Raw genomic sequence first — 24,211 nt, 5'->3', positions numbered from 1 at the left:
GGAGATAGATAGATAGATAGATAGATAGATAGATGATATGATGATAGATAGATAGATAGATAGATAGATAGATAGATAGATAGATAATATAGACAGATACAGATAGATGATAGATGATGATAGATAGATGATAGATAGATGATGATGATGATGATGATGATGATAGATAGATAGATAGATAGATAGATAGATAGATAGATAGATTATATGATGATAGATAGATGATAGATGATGATAGATAGATGATAGATAGATAGTTAGATAGATAGATAGATAGAAAGATAGAAAGATAGAAAGATAGATGATTGATGATGATAGATAGATAGATAGATAGATAGATAGATAGATAGATAGATAGATAGATAGAAGTTACAGCACTTTTATTTCAATGAGGCGAATTAATGACTGAGATGTCTGGCCTTGGATGTTGGGCCGGGAAGTTCTAGTTTTTTTCTAAAAAATAAAACAATAAATGCACGAGTCGTTTGGAGGGGGAAAATTCTGTGTTATTTGGTGGAGGGGCGCGTGCTCTTTTTCTGCTCTCAAGGGAAATTCCCAGGTTGTGCCTCTTCCCAACCACTATCTGAAGGCTACAGATTCTGCTGTCCCCTTGTAACTTTGCACGCTTCAAAACGCAGCTCTGGCCTTTGCTTCTTACTTTGGCTTTGCAGGATGTCCTTCCAAGATTTCCTGCGCGAGTTTTCCCGCCTGGAGATCTGCAACCTCACCCCGGATGCCTTGAAGTCTCGCAGATTCCGGAAATGGAACACCACGCTCTACGATGGCACCTGGCGACGAGGGAGCACAGCCGGAGGCTGTAGGAATTACCCAGGTATCTCCCATGGCAGCGGATTTAATTCTGTCAGACCAACCCACCTACCTGACAGGGTTGTTGTTGTGGGCAGAAGAGGAGGGAGGAATCTATGTCTATAAAAGCGAAATATGCCACTCACGTATCATCACAAAATCTCCAGAAACGTAAAGCCTACAAACTTGAAATCTGGCATGTAGGTTCCTCTTGGCTTCTAGGTGCTCACTGGGAAAGGATTTCTCCAAATGACCCTCAGAGCATTGGAGTATTTCCTATATTATTATTATTATTATTATTATTATTATTATTATTATTATTATTATTATTATTAACATGCTAAGGAGTCCTATTCCCCCTCCCCACCTGAAAAGAAATCTCTTCCAAATTCAAAACACAAGCAGAGGAGTTTGTTTCATAGCAACAAGCAGCTTTAGTTCAGAACAGTTGAACTAAGCCACGCCCAGGCTCCTTGCTCACACAGCAAATACTCTTTCAGTTTCCAAACAGCCCTCAACTCTCTCACACACTGACAGGACCCTAGCCAGGCGAATACTGATGGATGCTGGTAGGCAGAGGCAGAATTTTTTCCCCTTAACTTCCTCCCCAAAAACTAAGCCCGACCACATAGTTTCATAGCGAAGCACAGGTATCGAGCTAGTATCACATATATTTGCCACCTTGAGTTACTTATAAAACCAATAAAGGCAGGATAAAAATCTTAATAAAAAAAAAATGGAGGGGACTTTGGAGGTCTTCTCTAGTTCAACCCCTTGCTCAAGCTGATAATAAATAATATATTTTTAAAAATCCTGGAAGAACAAGCCATATCTCTTTGCAGTCCTACAGACATGCACATTTTTGGACCCTTAGCAACCAGCGCACTTACAGTCATTTGCTGCATCCTGTAGAAGTCACGTGATCACGATTTACGGTGTTTTCACTGGAAACCGGTGCATGATGGTCATAAATTGAGGAGTATTGGTCTGCTTTACGTTCATTACACCAGGACCGTCATTTTCAGGGTGCATTATGGTGGTAATTCAAAGATGACATGTATGCAAGTCAGGTTAAAAAGGACCCTGACCAATATCTGGCCATGCCAATCTTTCGCGCTGGCCTTCCTTCCGTCTTTTTCTTCGTAGAACATAGGATAACAGCGTTGGAAGCAGTGGTGGGATTCAAAAACATGTTGCTACCAGTTCTGTGGGCGTGGCTTGGTAGGCGTGGCAGGGGTAGGATACTAACCTACTTTCCAGCTCCATTCTCCTGTGCAGGGCAACCAAAGAAGGCCCAGCCGATCAGCTGTGGGCATGGCTTGGTGGGCATGGTGTTCTGTGGGGTGTGGCTTGGTGGGTGTGGCATTCTGTGGGCGTGGGTTGGCGGGCGTAGCAGGGGAAGGTTACTGCAAAATCCCCAGACCCTCCCAGTTCCCACCCCACTAACCTGCTTTCCAGCTCTGTTCTCCTGTGCAAGGCAACCAAAGAAGACCCAGCCGATCAGCTGTGGGTGTGGCTTGGTGGGCGTGGTGTTCTGTGGGCGTGGCTTGGCTTGGTGGGCGTGGCAGGGGAAGGATATACTGCAAAATCCCCCTTCCCTCCCCACCCCACTGACCTGCTTTCCAGCTCCATTCTCCTGTGCAGGGCAACCCAAGGAGACCCAGCCGATCAGCTGGGACTCAATGGAAGGCAGAGGAGAGATGGGGTGGGATTGGCCGGTTCTCCCAACTACTCAACATTTTTGCTACCGGTTCTTCAGAACCAGTCAGAACCTCTGGTTGGAAGGGACCTTGGAGGTCTTCTAGTCTAACCCTCTGCTCCGGCAGGCAAATGGCTGCCCAATTTTCTTCTTGAAAATATATTCTCTCATATATATATATATATGTTTTCCTCCCTCTACTCTCTGTCTCTCTCGTCTTTCAGCCACGTTCTGGATTAACCCGCAGTTTAAAATTCGCCTTGACGAGATCGACCACGAGGACGAAGACGGGCGGAGGGAGCCCGGCTGCAGCTTCCTTCTGGCCCTGATGCAGAAGCACCGTCGCAAAGAGAGGCGGTTCGGGAAGGACATGGAGACCATCGGCTTTGCCGTCTACGAGGTAGCCCCCACCCCCCACCCCCAAGGGGTTTTCTCCCCGTCCTCCGGAAGCCCCTCTGAATTGGGGTGGTTCCTCTTTCGAAATGCGCTGACTTTCTTTCTTTTTTTTTTCTTCCTGTTTTTTTTTTCCCCAGGTGCCCCCGGAGGTAGGTTTGCCAAGAGCAGCTGGTATGGCCATGGGTTCAAGCCCAGCGGCAGTAACGGTTTTCCAGGATTCCGGGCCAATAAATCTTTTCTCCAGTTTGGAGATGCCAAGGAATAAAACGGGGATTCGAAAGTTCAAGGCCTCAGATAAGAAGCAGTTGCTGAATTAAATCTAGTTCCGCCTTTTGCTCAGTGGGGTATAGGTCAGGGGTCTGCAACCCTTAAATGCTCAAAGAACCATTTGGACCAGTGGTGGGATTTTTAAAAATTTTTTACTACCAGTTTTGTGGGCGAGGCTTGGTGGGCGTGGCAAGGGAAGGATACTGTCAAATTTCAATTCTCTCCCCACTCCACTAACCTGCTTTCCAGTTCCGTTCTCCTGTGCAGGGCAACCAAAGAAGACCCAGCCAATCAGCTGGGACTCGGGAGGTGGAGAATAGATGGGGGCGGGGCCAGTCAGAGGCGGTATTTGCCGGTTCTCCAAACTACTCGAAATTTCCGCTACTGGTTCCCCCGTACTGGTCAGAACCCGCTGAATACCACCTCTGATGTGGACTTGTTCCCCACAGAAAACACCGGAAGCCACAAAACCTGGGTGGGCGTGACCAACTCAATGTCACGCCCACCCAGTCACATGACACCCCCGGCCACGTCTACCCAGGTTTTGTGGTTCCCGGTGTTTCCTGTGGGAAATGGGTCTCTCCCTCCCTCATTTCTGGTTTTTGTGTTTTACCTTCTGGCGAGGAGTGAGGGGGAGGAGAGGGCGAGGGGTGGGGCCAGCCACTGTGGGATCACCCAAAGAGCCGCATGAGGCTCCAGAGCCGCGGGTTGCTGACACCCTGTATAGGTAGACTCCTGCTCTCCCAATATAGTCCTTTTTTTTTGTTTTGTAAATTTTATTTGAGTTTTCACAAAGAGAAAAAAAAATACAAATAAAACATCTTTTTTGACAGTAGCGTAATCCCGGGTCTCCCCCCTCTTCACCACCTCTACGGGGTGGCTTAGCCCCGAAACCAGCCGGCTCGGGGCACTCCAGCGGCGAGCTCAGACTGAAACTGCGCATGATCACGGATTTCTGTCTGTCGCCGAAGAGACTTCAAACCGGAAGTCCCCAATATAGGTAGTCCTTGACTTACAACCGTTCATCTAGGGACCGTCCAAAGTTACAACAGCACTGGAAAAAAGCGACGTATGGTTTTTCACGCTTATGACTGCTGCCGCATCCCTGGGGTCATGTGATCTTAATTTGGATGCTTGGCAACTGGTTCATATTTACGATGGTCGCAAAGTCCCCCTTTTGCAACCTTCTGACAAGCAAAGTCAACGGGGAAGCGAGATTCACTTAGTAACCGTTTTCCTAATTTAACAACTGCGGGATTCACTTAACAACGGCAGCAAGAAAGGTCATAAAAGGGGGCAAAGCTCACCTAACCACTGTCTCGCTTAGCAGTGGAAACGTTGGGCTCGGTTGTGGTCTTAAGTCGAGGACTACCTGTAATTTTGGGCCGTGGCTGGAAAAAAAAAAAGAACTAAGATGCTAGTCCTCATGGTTCTCAATGAGAACCAGATTTAGGAATGTCCAAACCGATCTGTCTCGTTCGGCTCCGTTGCCGACTCATCAGATCTCCAGCTTTGCAGGCAAGTCTTGGCTTCTGGATCCCTTTTGATCTCCCGGGGATCTCGGAGGGAGGGAATCTCCATCAAAACGGAATTTCTTTGGATCTGGGTTCCTCTCTTTTTCTTGGCAGAGCAAGGGGCAGCCTTCCGTCCATCTGAAGCGGGATTTCTTCCTGTCCAACTCGTCCCGGGCTCGATCGGAGCAGTTCATCAACCTGCGGGAAGTGAGCACTCGTTTCAGGCTGCCTCCCGGTGAATACATTGTGGTCCCTTCGACTTTTGAGCCCAACAAGGAAGGGGACTTCGTACTTCGCGTGTTCTCAGAGAACAAAGCCGGCACAGTGTAAGTCATCCTTTCCCAGGGCCTCAACAAACTCCGGTGGGTTGGAATCATGCTTGCTTGGGAAAACCCTCATAAAACGTCCTTCATTTTATAAGTCTGCCCTAAATCTTTTCAGTCTAGTCTAGTGAAAGAGAAGGACCAGGGGAGACAGGATAGCAGCCTTCCAATATTTGAGGGTCTGTCATAGAGAGGAGGAAGGGGGTCAAGCTATTTTCTAAAGCACCCAAAGGCCAAACAAGGAATAATGGATGGAAACTGAACAAGGAGAGTTTCAACCTGGAAATAAGGAGAAATTTAGGACAATCAACCAATGGAACAGAATTTCTGCCCTCGGAAGTTGTGGGAGCCTCATCACTTGAGACTTTCAAGAAGAGACTGGACTGCCATTTGTCAGAAATGAAGTAGGTTTTACTGCTTGGGCAGGGGGATGGAGTAGATGACCTACCAGGTCCCTTCCAACTCCGTTAATCCGTTAATAAATGGTGTAGGGTCTCCTGCTTGGGTAGGGGGTTGGACTAGATGACCTACAAGGTCCCTTCCAACTCTGATTTTTCTGTTAAATCGGTTTTCAAAATTAATTACAGGTAGTTCCCAACTTACTGAATTGAATACTTCTATTTGTGCGATTAGACACTCAAGGAATTTTGTCTCTTAACAACCACAATTCAACCCAAATTTTCCATTGCTAAGCAAGACATTGTCAAGACAACTGCCTCATTTTACGACCTTTCTGGCCACGGTTGTTAAGTGAATCAGTGCAGTTGTTTAGTTACCACTACGGTTGTTGGATGAATCTGGCTTTGCCATTGACTTTGTCAGAAGGTCGCCAAAGGGGATCATGTGACCCTGGGGCACTGCGACCGTCATAAATATGAATCAATTGCCAAACGTCTGAATTTTGTTCACGTGACCATGCCACAACGGTCCTAAGTGTGAAAAATGGTCACTGTTTTCAGTGCCGCTGTAACTTTGAACAGTCACTAGTGGAGGCCTACTTGTATTTTTAAATATTGGTGTTTTTTTAAAAGTGCAAGAGATGCAGTGGGCAAAATATTAATGCACATTTTAGACTAAGATTCCTAAGGTAGAATTCTGGGTTTTGGGGGGGGGTGTTTCTTCTATTTTACCAGCATTTAACCCTGTTTTGTGGCTTTCACTAACGTTTGTACGTTTCCCATCTCAAAAGGGGAGTGTAAACTTTGTCCTTTTCATTTCCTGTTCACTAAGATAGTCCTTGATTTATAACCAGTTGCTTAGCAGCCGTTTAGACACCCCCCCCCCCAAAAAAAAGTGCTTATGATCCAGATTCAAAGTTCTGACGGCTGCCAAACTCGACCCCGTGCAGTCATATTTTTGGCCAATAAGCAAATTTACATCCTACAGTCACGAGATTGCGATTTAATTCTGGTTTTTCTGCAAAAAAAAAATGCCGATTGTAAATAATTAATTATTGTGATGTTCACCTTAAATATGTGTCCGCGTAACGACCACTGCAAATAAAAAAAAGGTCCTAAAATCGGATCAGTCTCGCAATGACCTGCTTAATGACCGGCGTGGCTTATAACCACAATTCCAGGCTCAATTATGATCATAAAATGAGGATTATCTGTATTTTAGGCTGTGTTTTTTGAGGAAGTTATTTCTGAGTCTCATTTTGTTCCGTCCTTCTGCAGGGAGATGGATGACCAGATCCAAGCCAACCTTCCCGATGAGGTAGAAGCTTCCGGTGACCATTTTTTCTCTACATTTGAGAGAGTTCAGGAGCAGGAAATAAATTTCCCTTCTCCATGGAAAGGAGAAATACGTGTCTTCCTTCGTAGGGAGACATATCTCCAAAACGATCCGCTTGGGACAAGATGGAGGGTTTTAATCTGGCTTCCATCGTTGATTTTATTCGTCGGAAATCCGGTCCTCGTTATCTGACGCCGTCTCCTTTTTTTCCCGTTTTATCTAGAAAATACTTTCGGAAAGTGAGATTGACGAAGGCTTTAAACAGCTGTTTAAGCAGCTGGCAGGGGCGGTAAGTACGCGAAGATGAGAAACAGCACAAATTCTAAAGAATTAAAACGAAAGAACAAAAACTAAAAATTGAGCTGGCAGTAAAAATTGGAGAGAAAGAGGCGAGAGATCATTTTGCCTCTGTTTGGATTTACTGGTTGAATTGTCTAGTTAAAGCAAGAGAGATTTTAATCATTACCTTCATTTAACGATCCCATAATCCCTTGCGAAGTGGAGTCTGGGCAACTGAATGGAACTCGCAGAGCGTTTACTGGCCGGATACCCTTCCTGTCACCAATGGGGAGTTTTGTTCAGCAGTTAAATTCTCAGTGTGCCCAGGGAGAGAAATATCTCACAGCCTCCTGTTCAGATACAGGCTTTAAAATCCTCTTTTTTTCCCCAAAGAAACGTGTGATAATCTAATCTAATTTCCTTTTCCTTCCAGGATATGGAAATCAGCCCACGAGAACTGCAAACCATCCTCAATAGGATAATTGGAAAACGTAAGTGCCAAGATAGCATCTCGCCTCTCTCTGCGGTTCTTTTTTTTAAAAAAATAGAACAGTGCATTAATAAAAAGAGAAAAATAACTGTTTTGCTGCAAATCCTGATATTTGGGGAAGTGGGCAAAGGCTGCTTTCGGCCCAATCCACCTCACAGGGTTGTGGGTAAAATAGGCACCAGGAGTATTGGGTTGCCCAATATACAGGTTGACCTATGACCAATAGAGCCCAGTTGCTACGTGAGCACATTTGTGAAGTGAATTTTGTCCCATTTTACCATCTTTCCTGCCCCAGTCCTTAAGTGAATCGCTGCAGTTGTTAACTTAGTGACAGAGTTGTTAAGTGAATCCGGCTTCCCCGTTGACTTGGCTTGTCAAAAGGTCGCAAAAGGGGATTGCATGACCCTAAGACACTGCAACCATCATAAGTACATGCCAGTTGCCAAGTATCTGAATTTTGATCACATGACCCTGGGGATGCTGCAATGGTCGTAGTAGCAACAGCAACAGCCCTTAGGCTTATATACCACTTCACAGTGCCTTTACAGGCCTCTCTAAGCGGTTTACAGAGTCAGCCTCTTGCCCCCAGCAATCTGGGTCCTCATTTGACCCACCTTGGAAGGATGGAAGTGTCAGCTGGTGAACTATTGGGGGTGGGGACATTTCAATCCCCTGATATATGTGATGATATATGTGCCTATTTCCTCAGATTCAGCACAATGTCAGCTGGTGCTCCGTTCAAAATCCAGGAAAGAAATACTTAGACTCTTGTAATCAGAGAAAAAATATCTTACTGGAAGTCAAGTGGTAGCAACAAGAGAATTCTGAATCTGAGGAAATAAGCGCGTACATCACATATATCAAGGGAGTGAAATTCCCACCTCCAATAGTTCAAACGGTTCTTCCAATTAAAAGTTGTGAACCTCATCATGTGGACATCTTCAGGTGGTGATGATTAGCTGACCTTGGCTTACTCAGATAAAGGTTTGCAGTTGCGCAGAGAAGAGAAAGCTAAGCAAGAAGTAGAAACCCTCCTCGGTGTATACAATATAAGTTAGTAACCCCTCCAGCTCACGTCCCATACTTTTTTCCCCTCCCCCCCCCCCTTACTCATGGCAGCCAGAAAGAAGCAAAGCAAAGGAAGAAAATCTTGAAGGATGACAGGAAGGTTGAGTCAACTTAAGCTGGTCAGAATTGAACTTCCTGGCTGTGGGTAGAGTTAGCCTGCAATACTGCATTCTAATAGGAAGGTAGGAAGGAAGGAAGGAAGGAAGGAAGGAAGGAAGGAAGGAAGGAAGGAGGGGGGGAGGGAAGGAAGGAAAGGAAGGAAGGAAGGAAGGAAGGAAGGAAGGAAGGAAGGAAGGAAGGAAGGGAAGGAAGGAAAGGAAGGAAGGAAGGAGGGTAGGAAGGAAGGAAGAAAGGAAGGAAGGAAGGATGGAGGGAGGGGGGGAGGGAAGGAAGGAAAGGAAGGAAGGAAGGAAGGAAGGAAGGAAGGAAGGAAGGAAGGAAGGAAGGAAGGAAGGAAGGACGATAGCAATAGCACTTAGACTTCACAGTGCGTAGCCCCTCTCCAAATGGTTTACAGAATCAGCCTCTTGCCCCCAACAATCCAGGTCCTCATTTTGCCCACCTCGGAAGGACGGAAGGCTGAGTCGACCTTGAGCCCGGTGAGATTCGATCTGCCAAATTGCAGTAGGAGTAGCTTGCAGTACTGCACTCTAACCACTGCGCCACCAAGGCTCTTAATAAGCGTGTGAAACGGTCACAATTCCCTTTTTTCAGCGCTGTTGTAACTTGGGTCACTAAATGAACTGTTGTAAGTCGAGAACCACCTGCATGGGATGACTTCACCCTCTTTCCTTTCTCGGTTGTAAATGGTATAGATAAAGACCTGCGCACAAAAGGATTCAGCTTGGAGTCCTGCCGAAGTATGGTGAACCTCATGGACGTATCCTATTTTTCACAGTGTGAGAAGGGGAGGCCCATCTGTCATTTGGGTTGCAGAATTACAGAATAACTGAGCTGGAAGGGACCTTGTGAGGTCTTCTAGTCCAGCCCCTAGCTCAAGCAGAAGACCCCATAGCATTCCAGACAAACGGTTGCCCAGTCTCTTCTTGAAAAGTGTGATGGAGCACACACAATTTCTGGAGAGAAGTTTAATTAATCGTCCTCACAGTCAGGAAGTTTCTTCTTCGTTCTAGGTTGGATCATCTTGGATTGAATTTAAGTGAAATTTAAAGAAATTTTATTTCTTTAAAAAAAAAAATGATTTCCTGGTGAAACAGGCTTGAGTCTTTCTACTGCTGTCCTGAGGTTGCTTTAAAAATTCCTTCCGGATTTCTCCGAAAACTATTTTGGATTACAAACATCATCTCCGAAGGATGCTAGAAAATTAATCAGAATTAATCAAGGAGAATATTTTTAGCTCAGGATTGACATTGTGTGTGTGTGGGGGGTGTCCTTGGTGGTCTCTGAGCTTGCTTGTTTTCTTGCAGACGTTTCATGACCCAACTAGGTAACTTTATCAGTGCTAGAAGGGAAAAGCGCAAACTCCACCCTCTTCTAGCACTGATAATGTTACCTAGTTTGGGTCATGAAATGTTTGCAAGAAAACAAGCAAGCTCAGAGACCCCCAAGGACCCTCAATGCCATTCTTGAATTGTTATTTTCTCTTCTTGGTCCTGCTATTGTTCTGCAGTCTTCCTTCCCACATTGAAAATGCTCTGGAAATCAGGAGAATTACAGAATTAGAAGGGGCCTTAGAGGTCTTCTAGACCAACCCCTTGCTCAAGTCATCGAGATTGCAGACAACAGAAAAAAGAATTGTGCACAAATAAGAATATTCATATAGCCTCTTGGCTTCCTTATTATTAACTGGTGATTTCCCCCAATCTTCCCCTCTGTGTACAAATTATCCCAGTTGTTGGCTATCTAATCTTGGTTTTTAGGATCTTTAGCAAGTTCCAAACCAGCTTCAAACCAGGAATGGAGGCTTCTTTCTCTGATAAGGACGGATGCTACCTTGATTCAGCTGAATGATCACAAAGGGATTTTTTTCCTGCGGTTGGGAGGGAGGGGTGAATTTCCTCAAGAGTGTCTCCTTAACAGCCCCTTCCTCTATCAGAAAGACGGGAATGGAAAACTCGGCTTGGTGGAGTTTAATGTCCTTTGGACAAAGATTAAAAACTATCTGGTAAGTTTCCATCCACTCAGCTGGTTTAAAACAGGAACATCTCAGCCACGTTTGCAAAACCATGTTTGCCTTTCATAAACAGCTAAAATAATATCCTTCTATTATGGTTTAATAATATCCTTCTATTATTATGTTATTATGATTTTTTTCAGCAGAAATATTTATTATATTCAGCCTGATTTTATTTAGCGGGTTTGTTTTTTCTTATCTCCTAAAACTATGGACATCGCCCATGTGTAATAATAAGCCTTCCCTCTCATTTGTCTTTCCTTTAAAAAACTTTTCAGGCAGTCTTCCGGAAGTTTGACTTGGACAAGTCAGGAAGCATGAGTTCCTACGAAATGCGAATGGCTCTGGAATCTGCAGGTGACGTGCTCATTTCATGGAACATTTGGCTTTTTTCCCCATTTCTCAACTGCCTGTGCAGCAGACTAGTCCTCAAGGAGGGCTAAAAATACCAGTAATAATTAAAGCCCTGCCAGGTTTTCAATTGGAGGACAAGGATTAATTTAATTTAGTCTAATTCAATCCATTGCATTTAAATCCTACCTTTTTTGTGAGAGCTCCAGGAAACTCCACAGGTGTGACAAGTACGGTCCTGTGGTGTCGGTCGCGTTAGGAATGTCTGTTTGGCCCCACATCCCCCAAACAAGTGGGGAACTTGAATTGGGTCTCCAGTGTCTTCACTCTCTGTTTCTCAACTTCTGAAACTTGAAGAGGGGTGGACTTCAATTCCCAGAATTCCCTAGCCAGCATGCTTTAAACTGGGTGGACTTCACCTCCCAGAATTCCCCAGCCATCTTGCTTTAAGTGTCAGTGAGGTGAGAAAGAAACTTTTTCGATTTTAAAGGGATGAGAAAAGTTTAAATATCTTAGAATAGTGTTTAGCAACTTTAAGATGGATGGGCTTCAAGTCCCAGAATCCCCCAGCCAGTGTGTCATAAGATGGGTGGACTTCAACTCCCAGAATCCCCCAGCCAGCATGCTTGGAGTAAAAGTGGACCACCTCTTAAAAGTTGCTGGAGTTGTGAAAACGCTGCCTGAATGTCTAACATCCTGCTGGTGCCCAGTTGTAAAACACACACACACGCGCACACCCTTTGCACTCTGCACATGTCTTAATTTTAGCCTTGTCCTTCTCTGCCTTCCCCTAAATGGGAAATTGACACACCGCCCTTTGCCTCCCGGCAGGTTTCAAACTGAACAAGAAACTCTACGAGTTGATCATCACTCGCTACGCGGAGCCCGACCTGGCCTTAGATTTCGACAACTTTGTCTGCTGTTTGGTGCGGCTGGAAACCATGTTCCGTGAGTTCTCCCCCCCCCCCAGGTGTTTGGGGAGGGTGGGGCACGGCCGAGTAACTCAGAAGATCCCGAATTAAGCCACCTTATTGTACGGGGAGTCCTCGATTTTACAACCCTGCCCCCTCCAGCAAGCCCAACGTTTCTGCTGCTAACGCAAGACATTTGCGAAGGGAGTTTTGCCCCCTTTTGCGACCGTTCTCGCCTCATTTCTTAAGTGGATCCCTGCGGTTGTTAAGTGAGGAACACGGTTGTTAAGTGAGTCTAGTTTTTCCTCTTGAGTTGGATTGTCAGACGGTCGCAAAAGGGGAATCACGGTGACCCCGGGGTGCTGCGACCGTCAGAAGTGCGAGTCAGTCGCCGTGGTCTGAATTTTGCTCGTCTGACATGGGGATGCTGCAACAGTTGTTAAGGGTGAAAAATGGTCATAAGTCACTTTTTTCACTGCCAGTGTAACTTCAAATGGTCACTAATTGAACAATTGTAAGTTGAGGACAACTTGTGTTCTCAGTATCCTCCAGTTTTCGGTTATTTTTCTGTTCTGTGAATTACAGGGGTTGGACTAGAAGACCTCCAAGGCCCCTTCCAGGCCTATGATGCTGTCTTTTAATACGGAATAGAGTAGAATAAAGAATAGAATTAGAATTAGAATTAGAATTAGAATTAGAATAGAATAGAATAGAATAGAATAGAATAGAATAGAATAGAATAGAATAGAATAGAATAGAATAGAATAGAATAGAATATGGAATGGAGTGGAATAGAATAGAGACTAGACTAGACTGGAATAGGAATAGGAATAGAATAGGGAATAGAATAGGGAATGGAATAGGGAATGGAATGGAATAGAATAGAGACTAGACTAGACTGGAATAGGAATAGGAATTAGAATAGAATAGAATAGAATAGAATAGAATAGAATAGAATAGAATAGAATAGAATAGAATAGAATAGAATTCTTTATTGGCCAAGTGTGATTGGACACACAAAGAATTTGTCTTGGTGCAAATGCTCTCAGTGTACGTAAAAGAAAAGAGACATTGGTCAAGAGTCAAAAGTCATCTAATGATTTATGAATGTATTGATTGATTAATCCTTACCTCTCTTTCCTTTCCAGGATTTTTCCAAGCCCTGGACACGGACAAAGATGGGATTGTCACATTCGACTTGATTAAGGTAACCACATCGGGGTGTCCAGGTGGGCTGGACTACTGTTTCCAACCCTGCTGGCTGGGGAATTCTGGGAGTTGGAGTTCACTTCATAGCATGCTGTCTAGGAAACACTGAATAGAAGCAAATAACTGTATTGAGTGCACTGAGAATAGATTTGGCAATGGGGTGTGCAAATACACACTTGCAGGGGTCTTGCAATGTTGGGAGCAAATTTGCACGCCGGGCCCACTTTCCTCTTTTTGGTCCCTTTATCCTTTGTTTTCCTCTTCCCTCCCCAGCCCTTTTCCTCTTGTGCTGTGGCTTTCCGCTTCTAACCCCAGAGGCTTGGATATTTGTAACCTCTTTGACGAGCCTATTGGGCCAAAGAATGAAATCCAGAATGCTCTCAAAGATTTATTTATTTTTTTTAAAGAAAGGAGGAACTGTGTGGTTTTTTTCTGGTGTGGCATTGTTGGGGGAAAAAATATTTCTCTGTGTTTTTTTTTTCCACAGTGGATACAACTGACCATGTTTGCCTGAAAAAGCTACAGATCACGTCCTGTGCAATTCTTTGGACTTTTTCTTCTCGCTGGACATTTAATTTTGAAAGTGGAGAAGATTTTTACCTGCAAGTGCCTTGCGCTAACGCTTTTTGCGGCTTCTGTTGCAAGTAGAGGAAACACACAAATACACACACACACACACACACACTTCCAACTTGCCGTTGTTTCATTTCTTAGGTGGGCTCCTACCAGTTCCGGGGACCTGAATGCAGCTTCATTTCACACGTCTGTTTTGAAGAACCCGTGTTGTGAGGCTGCTCAGGAATCAGGCTACGCTCTGCGAAAGCCACAAAATGGCCTTGCCACACAACCGAACTGGAGTTTCTGGCAGCATTCCCCAGGTTAACAAGATTTGGGGGGGGGGGTCTCTTGGAAGACCCCAGCCTTGGCAAAGTATTAATACAGGTAGTCCTCAACTTACAACAGTTCGTTTAGTGACCATTCAAATTTACAGGCACTGAAAAAAAAAAGGATTTATGGTTTTTCACACTTAAGATTGTTGCATAATACTCATGTGAATCATGTTCACCTGATTTGCATCCGGATGCTTGACAACTGACTCACATTTGTGACAGTTGCAGTTGTCTCTGGGGTACTGGGATCCGCTTTTGTGACCTTCTGGCAAGCCAGTTTCACTTAATTGTGCTAACAACTGAAATGGCTCACTTAACAAATGTGGCAAGAAGAGTTGTAAAATGGGGCAAATCTCACTTAACAAACGTCTCACTTTGCAACATAAATTTTGGGGTCAGTTGAGGTCGTGAGTCGAGGACTACCTATACCTGGAAAATTGACCCATTTTTGAGAACTGCAAAATTATAGACAATATATATATACATACATACATACATACATACATACATACATACATACATATGTAATCTTGCTGATGGTGAACCAAGCATCTTTGCCAATTTATAGTTGAGCACTTCAGTCTGTGACTCCTTTTCAGTTTTTTTAAAACTTCTTCAATTTACAACCATCCATTTAGTCACCATTCAAAGTTACAACAGCGCTGAAAAAAATAACTTACGGCTGGTCCTCGCACTTAACCACTGCACAAACCTCATGGTCATATGATATCAAAATTCAGGCACTTGGCAACTGGCATGTATGTATGACAGTTGCAGCATCCAGAAGTCACGTGATCGCCACTTGTGACCCTCCCAGCTGGCTTTTGATAAGCCAAGTCAACAGGGGAAGCCGGATTCACTTAATGACTGCCTGGTTCACTTAACAACTGAATTGGTTCTGTTAACAACGCTGGAAAAGAAGGTTGCAAAATTGAGCACGGCTCGCTTAACAACTGCCTTGCTTAGCAGTTAAAACTCTGCTCCCAATTGTGGTCGTAAGTTGACCCAACGAAATGACCCTACTTTGCGTCATGTCCATCCTTCAAATTTCTCTTAACAGGCCACCCCTCCTGTTTGCAAGGGGTGTTAAAACCAGGAATTATCTTCATCCTTGGTCTCCAGCGGAGCAAGCAATATTTCATGCCTTTTGTTATGCATGTGTGTATTTATATATAAATATATATATATACGTATATACATATATATATACATATATATGTGTGTGTGTGATTTCCTGGAAGCTTCTGGAAGCATTTCAGGGCCTAATCAACCTCCCTTCCAGGCCTTTGTGGGAGATTTTCCGTGAGTTTCGGAAACCCGGTGCCTAAAGACTGCCGCTGTTAAAACACTCGTTGCCTGTCTATTGCGCTTGCCGCCCAATATTTTTGATGAAGAGTTTGCGTCGCAGCCCCCATCCGGGGTTGTTAGTTGTACCCTATGATCGGAGAACCTCTGTAGCCTCGGAATCGCTTCTTGGACACGATCCCCTGTTCAGGACTTGATTTCAACTTCTCTCACAAGTTCTCTGGTGCCACCATTTATGTCCTTAACGCGTGTTTTTGTATGGTAGAAATGGATTTTACTTCCATGCCAAAATAAAAGAAACTGTGGTAATGCTTAACACCACTACACCTGTTTTGTCTACTTGTGGTTATTGCTGCACTTTCCACCAAGAAGTGGGGGGGGGAGGAGGCTGGGGGGGGGGGACATCTCAAAATAACAGATGGATGGGACCTTGGAGGTCTTCTAGTCCAACCACCTCAAGCAGGAAACCCTATACCATATCAGACAAATAGTTGTAAAATTTTTTAAGAAGCCTAAAGTGATGGAGCTCCACAACTCCTGGAGGCAAACTGGTTAATTGTTCTCACAGTCAAGGAAATTCCTCCTTATTTTTAGATTGCTTCTCTCCTTCATTAGTTTCCATCTGTTGCTCCACCTTCAGGGGCTTTGGGGAATAAAGTAACCCACCCCTCTTCTTTGTGGCAGCCCCTCAAATATTGGAACGCTGTTATCCTGTCAAACAGAGACCTCTTCTTTTAACTAGACATTCCCAATTCCGATAATGGTTCATCGCTCAACCTCCAAATAATCTTTGTTGCTCTCTTCTAGCACTTTTTTTAGGGTCTGAGAATTTCTTGTATCGTGGTGACCAGAACTGGATGCAATACTCCCAAGTGTAGTTTCACACCGGTGTAATATAAAGTGGCATTATCACTTCTCGTGATCTTAAAACTATCCCTCTGCAGCTTAGGACTGTGTTGGTCTTTTTGGCTGCCCCCGCACGCTGCTAATTCATATTTAAACGATTGTTCACTAGGACTCCAAGGTCCCTTTTGCAGTTACTACAATTGAGCGAGCTGGTCTCTGCATTTCATTTTTCTTCTCTGTGTGTAAAGCCTTTTCTCACCACGGAATTGCATTTTCTTGGATAGGGCTCAGAATTCAAGCCTATACGGATCCTGCTTGCCAGTGACCTTTCCTGTAAAGTCTTTTTTATTATTTCTGTATTTTTGTGTGTGTGTGTGGCAATCTCAACATTTTCACCGAAGTTCCTTCCTCCCCCAGTGCTCCACCTGTCTTTATATATTTTTTTTTCTTTTTGAGATGTGTCGGCTAGATTTGCACCCACTGCTTCTCAGGGTTGGCTGCAAAGTTGCTGACTTGAAATCTTGTCATTTGTTAGCCTTCACTGTGGGAGTCCTGGTCCCCTCTATCATTTCCTTTTAATTAGTGGTTTCTATTCCAATCAGAGCTACTCCATGAAACGTTTTTCTTTTTCCCACAGTCGCCCAATACCTGCTGCTGATTTCATTCTCCACAGCAAGAGGGTGAAAAGGAGAAGGATCTGGGCACGAATTCTAGTCAAAAAAAAAGGAAAGATGCAATTCTCTAAAATGGCAAAAAAAATCAGAGCTTCAGGCCATCTCCGCCTGGCCGCTTGCCCTTTTTAAATCCTAGCTGAGGTGGGTTTTTTTAATTACCTATTGTTTTTCTTTGCTGCAATTTTATTTCTGTTAATTTGAGGTTTCAGCTCCAAAGGTCACCTTGGGTGGCTTATGATGGCAAGGCTAGAACGTGGGAATAAAGTAGAAATTTCGTTCTGAGATGAATGAACGAGAGGCAGTTTGGTGTAGTGGTTAAAACAGTGGTCCCCAACCTTTTTTGTACCACGGGCCGGTACAAAATGATCCGCGGACCGGTACCGGCATCAGCACGCACGACCAAGGCAAGGCGAGCCGAGTGACCGGCCATCCAGCCGTCCCCCGCTTCTCCCTGCCACCTTCAACTCCTCCTTTGTACCTTCTCGCGGTCGATGGACTTTTTGGGTTCTTTCTTAATCTCCTGAGTAACGCGAGACTCCACCGCCATCGGGACGGCTCTTCGTTCGAAGCTGCCCCCCCCACTTCGACAAAACTAAGGTGCAAGGATTCCTTCAGCACCCAAACGCCGCTTTCCAACCAATGACAAGCTCACCCTTTTTCAAGCGCCGTCGAAACAAGATGGCAGTGCCCAAGCAAAATAGGCGGCCTGATACAAAATGATCCACAGACCGGTCCCGGTCCGGGGCCCGGTGGTTGCGGACCCCTGGGTTAAAACACTGAGCTAGAAAGCAGGAGTCCCATCAGTTCAAATCCCACCTTAGCCGTATAGGTCACCTGAGTGACTTTGGGCCAGTCCCTTTCTCTCAACCCAACCCACCCTAGGTGGTGGTGGTGATGGGGGAAATAAGTGGAGAAAGATGTATTGGATATGTTTGCCACCTTGAACTATTTGTAAAAATAGTAAATATGGGATACAAATAAATAAATAAAATGTATTGGGTGGGGATTGTTGGAGAGGGAAAGTTTTATACCAGGTCATTGCAGGTTTTACTGCCTCATTGTAAGGCTGGTTGCGAACTATGCCAAAAAACGCAGCGGCTATGGCATTATATGATCACACTGTAGGCTGTGTATCTCACAGCTGCCTCGCCATCTGTCTTCTCCCGTGGCACTTCCTTGCCATTTTTGGAAGTATTTCGGAGGGTGTTTTGAGGGCTCCGTTCAAAAGCAAGAGGAACCTTCTACACCGTTGAGAACGTCTCTCTAACTCCACCAAGGCAGCCAAGCTAGGGACTGACAGGATCTTCCTAGTGGATCTCCAAGTAGCAGACTTCAGGAACAGGGGGCAACGTTGGGTGACATCATGGAGAAGAAGCCCCCATGGTTTTTTACAGCCCTTCTCGTGACCTTCTGCATCTCTGGGATCTTGACTGAGAAGAGTAAGCTATGTGTGAAAAATGGGGATCCCTTGGGAAATTTTCATTCCGTAGCAGGACCTTCCACCTTCCGTGAATCTACCTTGAATCCACCGCAGGTTCATGCAAGGTGTGTTTGAATAGCTCCGTGGGCGGTAAGTCCACCTTTTGATGGTCTTCTCCCCGTTTTTCCTTAGTTTTGCAAGGAAAGGTCTTCGTCTTCCCCAAGGCTTCTACCAACTCCTACGTTCTCCTGAAGCCCAACTTACAACAAGGGCTGCGACACTTCACCCTCTCCCTCGAATTTTTCACCGATTTGACCCGCAGCTTTGTCCTCTTCTCGGCTGCTTCCCAGGATCACGACAACGAGATTCTCCTGATACGACACCCTGAAGAATACCACACTTGTGTGGGAGGGGAGTGCGCCGTTTTCACAATGCCCAAACTCACGGCTCGGTCTACCGTCAGTTGGGAATCGATTTGTATGACTTGGGATTCAGCTACCGGGATACTTCAGCTTTGGTTGAATGGTCAGCGCCTACCAAGGAAAGGAGTAGCGAAGGGCTACGAGGTCAAGGTGGATCTGGTGGTCATGCTGGGGCAGGAACAAGATTCCTATGGGGGCACCTTTGATGCGGATCAGTGCTTTGTGGGGGAAATCGCTGAGGTCTACCTTTGGGACAACGTCCTGCCTGCCGAACAGATACGCAACATCCAGCAACATACCACGCCGGCCCCTTTAGTGGCCTGGACCTCGCTGAAGTTTGAAATCCAAGGCTACGTGTTGATGGAGCCCTTGTGAAGCCATCAGTCAAAGAGCAGGAAGAGAGACTTCCTTGAGAAGTTCTCTCTGCAGGCCTGATCTCCACGTTGGCCACTTGGAGATGTTTGGACTTCAACTCCCAGAATCTCCTCCAAGCATGATTGGCTGGGGAGAATCCTGGGGACTGAAGTCTGTTCATCTTAAGGCGTGTTGGGTAATTCTGGGAGTTGAAGTTCACACACCTTCAGGTGCCTAAGGCTGAGAAACCTTGCTTTGAACCTGTTAACCAACCAAGCAGTTTTCTAAGCTCCAAAGTAGCCCCATTGATTCTAGGCCCCTGCTTGCCCCACAGGGTATGCGATTGGCCATGCTTGCTTTCACACCCAGTGCTATTTTTTAAAAAAATTTGGATTTTCATAACCGACCCATCTCCCTTCCGCTGGGGGGTCTCGAGGGGCCTTTCAGGGAGTCCAAATCAAATAAATATCCAAACATCTCTCTTTCAATTTCTAATATGGCGAATATCAATAACCCACACCAAGGAAACCTTGTATGGCTCCTCAGCCATGTTTAAGAACATAAAGGGGCCCTGAGACCCCAAAACGTGAAGATGTTTAATTTGAAAGGAATTTTAAGCATAAACACGGTAAGGAACAAAACCCTCTTCGAGTATATAACAGGAAATGTTAGCAGGGGAAAAGGGATGGCTTGCAATTTTGAAGGACTTCTTTGCAAAGATGCATACCTGATGAGCTTTTTTTAATGCAAATAGGTTAAACCAGAACAGAATGGAATGAAATGGAATAAAGAATAGAATAGAATAGCTTTTTATTAGTCAAACGTGACTGGACATAAAAGAAATTTGTCTCTGGTGCATAAGCTCTCAGTGTACCTACAAACAACAAAATAATATAATCATAAGATTCCTCGTTATATACCCACCTTCCTTTTCTTTCCCTTCAATGCAGTAAGAAAAAATATGTCAGCATTATTAGGAAATTATGATGAAATTCTCTTGAGGGGGCTTTCAATTTTTTATCCTTAGCTGGAATTACAGGTGGCCCTCTACTTACAACAGTTCGTTTAATGACCATTCAAAGTTACAATGGCACTGAAAAAAAGTGACTTATGACCGTTTTTCACAGTAACAACCGTTGCCCCAGGATCAAAATTCAGAGCTTGGCAACTTGCATTTATGACGGTTGCAGTGTCCTGAGGTCATGTGATCAGTTTTTGTGACAAGCAAAATCAATGGGGGAAGCCAGATTCACTTAACATCCCTGTTACTAGTTGAACAACTGCAGTGATTCACTTAACAAATATGGTAAGAAAAGTTGCAAAATGGGGCAAAATGCACTTAACAAATGTCTCACTTAACAACAGAAATTTTGAGCTCAATTGTGGTCATAAGTTGAGGACCACCTGTACAAAACTTGGTGCATTTTACTGACCTTGGGTGTGTGGTCAGTTTTCTGTTACAATATGGAATCTTTTTTTTCAAGAAAGATCTTTAATCCTTGTGACTCTTTGTCTTTCAATTCATAGGAAACGTTTTGAATTGTGTGTGGAGATGTTGGGGGGTGTTGTAGCTTATAACCCAGAGGTGAAAAGAGACAGAGAGTTTACTATTTTGGTTTAAAAAAAAAGACAGAAAATTGCTCCTTTAACATTTTTTTCTAATGCGATGCTAAATGAATCAATCTTAATTCTTTTCTGTCCACTGAAAAATTCTGTAAGAAATTATATCTATACTTTTAGTATTGGTTGGCTGCGGATTCAGACCTATTTTATGCGACTGCATCTTCTGAGCAAAAGCAATAAAGGAACAAACCGATAACTACCTTGGAAAAGGCGGCAACCTGTCCTACGAGACCTTCTGCAAGAAACAGGGCCGTATTTATGTTTTTTCTTGTTGTGTTATTATTTGGCTCGCATCGATGTAAATATTGAAAATGATACGTTATTAGAAGGAGTCTCTTGACACCACGAAATAGGCCCCTGGAGGAGGAAAAAAATTACCGGGGAGCATTTCAAAGCAGGTTGTAATCTTCCCGCTGCTATACAGTTTGTCCTTGACTTACAACAGTTCATTTAGTGACCATTCAGCAGCACCGAAGAAAATGATTTATGACCTTTTGACCATTGCAGCATTCCCATGGTCTGGCATATAAACCATCCCTGGGTAAAACAACCACAACATTTGCTTGCTTCTGGGCTCAATTATAGTCATAAGTCAAGAACTACATGTAATTGTTTGAAATTTAGAGGTCACCCAGTTGTAAATAGTTGTAGCCAGCTTACACTTTAAAAAGAAAATATTTTAACAAAAATTGTATTGTCCCCAAAAAATGCAAAACACACACAAATCACCCGTAAAAGGAAAATCGATGGGCTCCTCAACTACACCACCCCAAAGTTTGTATACGAAAGCTCTCTCTCTCACTCACAATCGCATTGTAAAAAAGTTCAGCTGCAAGTCAGCCCTGCTAGGTAGACCAGAGGAAACACAACCAGGTGAGCTATAGTAATTCTACCTTATTGTGAAGTTTGTAAAGCTATTGTAAAAGTACAAATCTTATTTAATGACTGTCTCATTTAGTGACCATTCAAAGTTCTGACAGTAGTAAAAGAAAAATATCTTTGCCACTAATCTTTGCACTTGAGAACCTTCTCAGGCCTGTAATGCGAATAAAACCCAAAGTCAGATCATAAGCATCGTCACAGTTTCCCTTGGTTATCACTTTGCTTAATAAATTGCCAGTCCAAATTGTGGCCATTAGTGAGACAGTCTGATATATAGTGTTGCCTCGAATTGCCAAGTGGGTGGCATATAAAATTAATAAATAGCAAGCAGTCATTTTCATCTTAGTTATAAAGATGAGTGTAATTAAATTTTAGATTTATGTTAAAAGTGAATGAAATTGGGTTTTCTTGAAATGTTGGAGAAGATCCTGCCAGTGTGTTCATTTTGAGGCTGGCTGAAAACGCGCCTCTACACAAATCTGAATCTGCCATGACATTATCTCGCGTGCCAGACCATAATATCTTACAGTTCTCCATCTGTCTCCCTTCTTTCGTGCTTCTCTGGTATCTTTGCAAACAGACCCTGGAAGGGTGTTTTGAGGACTCTGTTCAAATGCAGGAGGCACATTTTACACCTCTCTAACTCCGGACAGCCAAGTTTAGAGAAAGAACGTCTCTGGTGGCCCTTCCAGCGGCTGACTTCAGAAACTGGTGGCTAGGGCGGGTGACAACATGGAGAAGGACCGCCTGTGGCTTTGTACAGTCCTTCTGATATTCAGTGTTCCAGGCAAGTCTTCATTCCACGGTAGAACTTCCACCTCCTATGAATCCACCTTGAATCAACCATGGATTCATGAACGTTGTGTTTGAATACCTCTGTGGCAGTGGTGGGGAATCCGTTCTTTTTACTACCTGTGGGCGTAGCTTGGTGGGTGTGGCAAGGGAAAGATCCTGTAAAATCTCCAGTCAGAGGTGGTATTTGCTGGTTCTCCAAACTACTCAAAATTTCCACTATCGGTTTTCCAGAACTGGTCAGAATCTGCTGAATTCCACCTCTGCTCTGTGGGCTTGAAAATCCACCCTTTCGTGGGTTTCTCTCTTTCTTCCTCAGGTTTGGATGGAAAGGCTTCCGTGTTCTCCAAGCTTTCTGCTAATTCCCACGTTCTCCTGAAGACCAACCTAGATCAACTGCTTTCGACAGTTGACCCTTCGTCTCCGCTTCTTCACTGACTTGACCCGCAACTTCTCCCTCTTCTCAGCTGCTTCCCAAGACCATGACCACGAGATTCTCCTCTGGCAAAACCCCAACAGTTTCAAAATACGTGCGGGTGGTGAGTGCGCCGTTTTCCCACTTCCCATATTTCTGGGAAGGTCTGCCTTCTACTGGGAATCGGTGTGCACCACTTGGGATTCGGCTACCAGAATGGTCCAGCTCTGGCTGGATGGGAAGAGCTTGCTGAGGAAAGGGGCAGTGTAGGGTAAGAGGTCAAGGCGGATCTTGGGTCAGGACCAAGATTCCTACGGGGGCAGATTAGACGTGAAGCAGTCCTTAGTGGGAGAAATAGCTGAGGTCTACTTCTGGGATAAGGTCCTGCCTGCAGTAGACTTAAACAGCTTCCAGACTTCTAGGACCCCAAAGCCACTGCTGGACTGGACCTTGATGGAGTCTGAAATCAGAGGCTGCATTCTGACGGGGCTCCTGTGAGAAGCCTTCGGTCCAGGAGGAGAAGGAGGAATCTTCTTGAGAAGTTCTCATGGCAAGCCTGATCTTAATGCTCCTCAGTCTTGGCCACTTGGAAGATGTGTGGACTTCAACCCCCCCAGAATTCCCTCCAAGCTTTGGTTGGCTGGGGAATTCTAGGAGTTGAAGTCCACACATCATCAGGCAGCTGAGAACCTCTGCTCTGAACTTCTAACGTAGGAGTCTTCAAACTTGACAGCTTGAAGACTTGTGGACGTCAACTCCTTCAGAATTCCTCTTCCAGTCATGTTAGCTCAGGAATTCTGGGAGTTGAAGTCCATGAATCTTAAACTTGCCAAGTTTGAAGACCCTTGCTCTAACAAAACCAATCAACTTTTCAAGGGGTCATCTATACGTAGCCCTATTTATTCATTTTTAGCTCATCGCTTGCAGCACTGTTTGTCTGACAGGCCACCCCTGCTTTCATGCCCAGTGTAGTTATTTTTGAGTTTATATTTTAACAATTAGCCCACCCTCATAAAAGCAGAAATAACTGAAAGCCAGGAGTTCTCAAAATGTGTTTTAGGTCTTTTAGGGCTCCTGAGATGCTTTCAAGGGTCCTTCAGAACCAAAAATATCTTTAAAACTTTTCTGTTTCAACTTCTAATATTACAAAAAATGAATAGATATAAGCCACAATGGGAAAAAAAGAACTCAATAATGTAATGGTGTCCTATGCAGGGATTTTTTTTGTATTTTGTGGGGGGATAACTTTTAACTTTTATTCTCTTCCATTTGTTCCTTTAATATTAGCTAGTATTTTACCATTCTTTTGGGATTAAATCAAAAATACTGTATAAAGGGGACCTGAGACCAAAAACTCTGAAAAGCACTGATATTAAACATCAATGTGATAAAGAAACAAAACCCCA

General features: G+C 44.3%; 2 protein-coding genes and 1 pseudogene across 4 annotated transcripts in view; all 3 read left to right on the top strand.

Moving 5' to 3' along the window:
• CAPN1 (calpain 1) overlaps positions 1-15,707 on the top strand; it is a 36,226-nt gene extending 20,519 nt beyond the window's left edge. For all 3 annotated transcript variants that reach the window (XM_026716491.2, XM_087913662.1, XM_087913664.1), the window contains 13 exons: positions 672-832; positions 2,731-2,906; positions 3,040-3,051; positions 4,798-5,009; positions 6,683-6,722; positions 6,964-7,029; positions 7,453-7,510; positions 9,393-9,457; positions 10,634-10,702; positions 10,990-11,068; positions 11,894-12,010; positions 13,122-13,180; positions 13,670-15,707. In XM_026716491.2, coding sequence (XP_026572276.1) covers positions 672-832; positions 2,731-2,906; positions 3,040-3,051; positions 4,798-5,009; positions 6,683-6,722; positions 6,964-7,029; positions 7,453-7,510; positions 9,393-9,457; positions 10,634-10,702; positions 10,990-11,068; positions 11,894-12,010; positions 13,122-13,180; positions 13,670-13,696 — 1,141 coding nt within the window. In that variant the 3' untranslated portion in view covers positions 13,697-15,707. The remainder of the gene's footprint in view (positions 1-671; positions 833-2,730; positions 2,907-3,039; positions 3,052-4,797; positions 5,010-6,682; positions 6,723-6,963; positions 7,030-7,452; positions 7,511-9,392; positions 9,458-10,633; positions 10,703-10,989; positions 11,069-11,893; positions 12,011-13,121; positions 13,181-13,669) is intronic.
• Positions 15,708-18,253: 2,546 nt separating this feature from the next.
• LOC113446605 (mucosal pentraxin-like) lies at positions 18,254-20,974 on the top strand. Its single transcript, XM_026716340.2, has 2 exons — positions 18,254-18,336; positions 18,510-20,974. Exons 1-2 carry the CDS (start codon positions 18,261-18,263, stop codon positions 19,112-19,114), a joined length of 681 nt encoding a protein of 226 aa, XP_026572125.2. The 5' UTR covers positions 18,254-18,260; the 3' UTR covers positions 19,115-20,974.
• A 1,356-nt stretch (positions 20,975-22,330) lies between these two features.
• On the top strand, positions 22,331-23,303 carry LOC113446606 (mucosal pentraxin-like; annotated as a pseudogene).
• The last annotated feature ends 908 nt before the right edge of the window (positions 23,304-24,211 follow it).

This window comes from Pseudonaja textilis, chromosome 16, assembly GCF_049901715.1.
Source record: "Pseudonaja textilis isolate UNSWEBS1 chromosome 16, rPseTex1.2, whole genome shotgun sequence".
Taxonomy (NCBI): domain Eukaryota; kingdom Metazoa; phylum Chordata; class Lepidosauria; order Squamata; family Elapidae; genus Pseudonaja; species Pseudonaja textilis.
The sequence above is the reverse complement of the archived record's forward strand: the minus strand, read 5'-3'. Positions and strand labels throughout refer to the sequence as shown.

Coding starts and splice junctions, on each gene's coding strand:
- LOC113446605 (XM_026716340.2), top strand. CDS start 18,261: ATGGAGAAGAAGCCCCCATGGTTTTTTACAGCCCTTCTCGTGACCTTC. Junction 18,337..18,509: donor TGGGATCTTGACTGAGAAGA/GTAAGCTATGTG, acceptor GTTTTTCCTTAG/TTTTGCAAGGAAAGGTCTTC.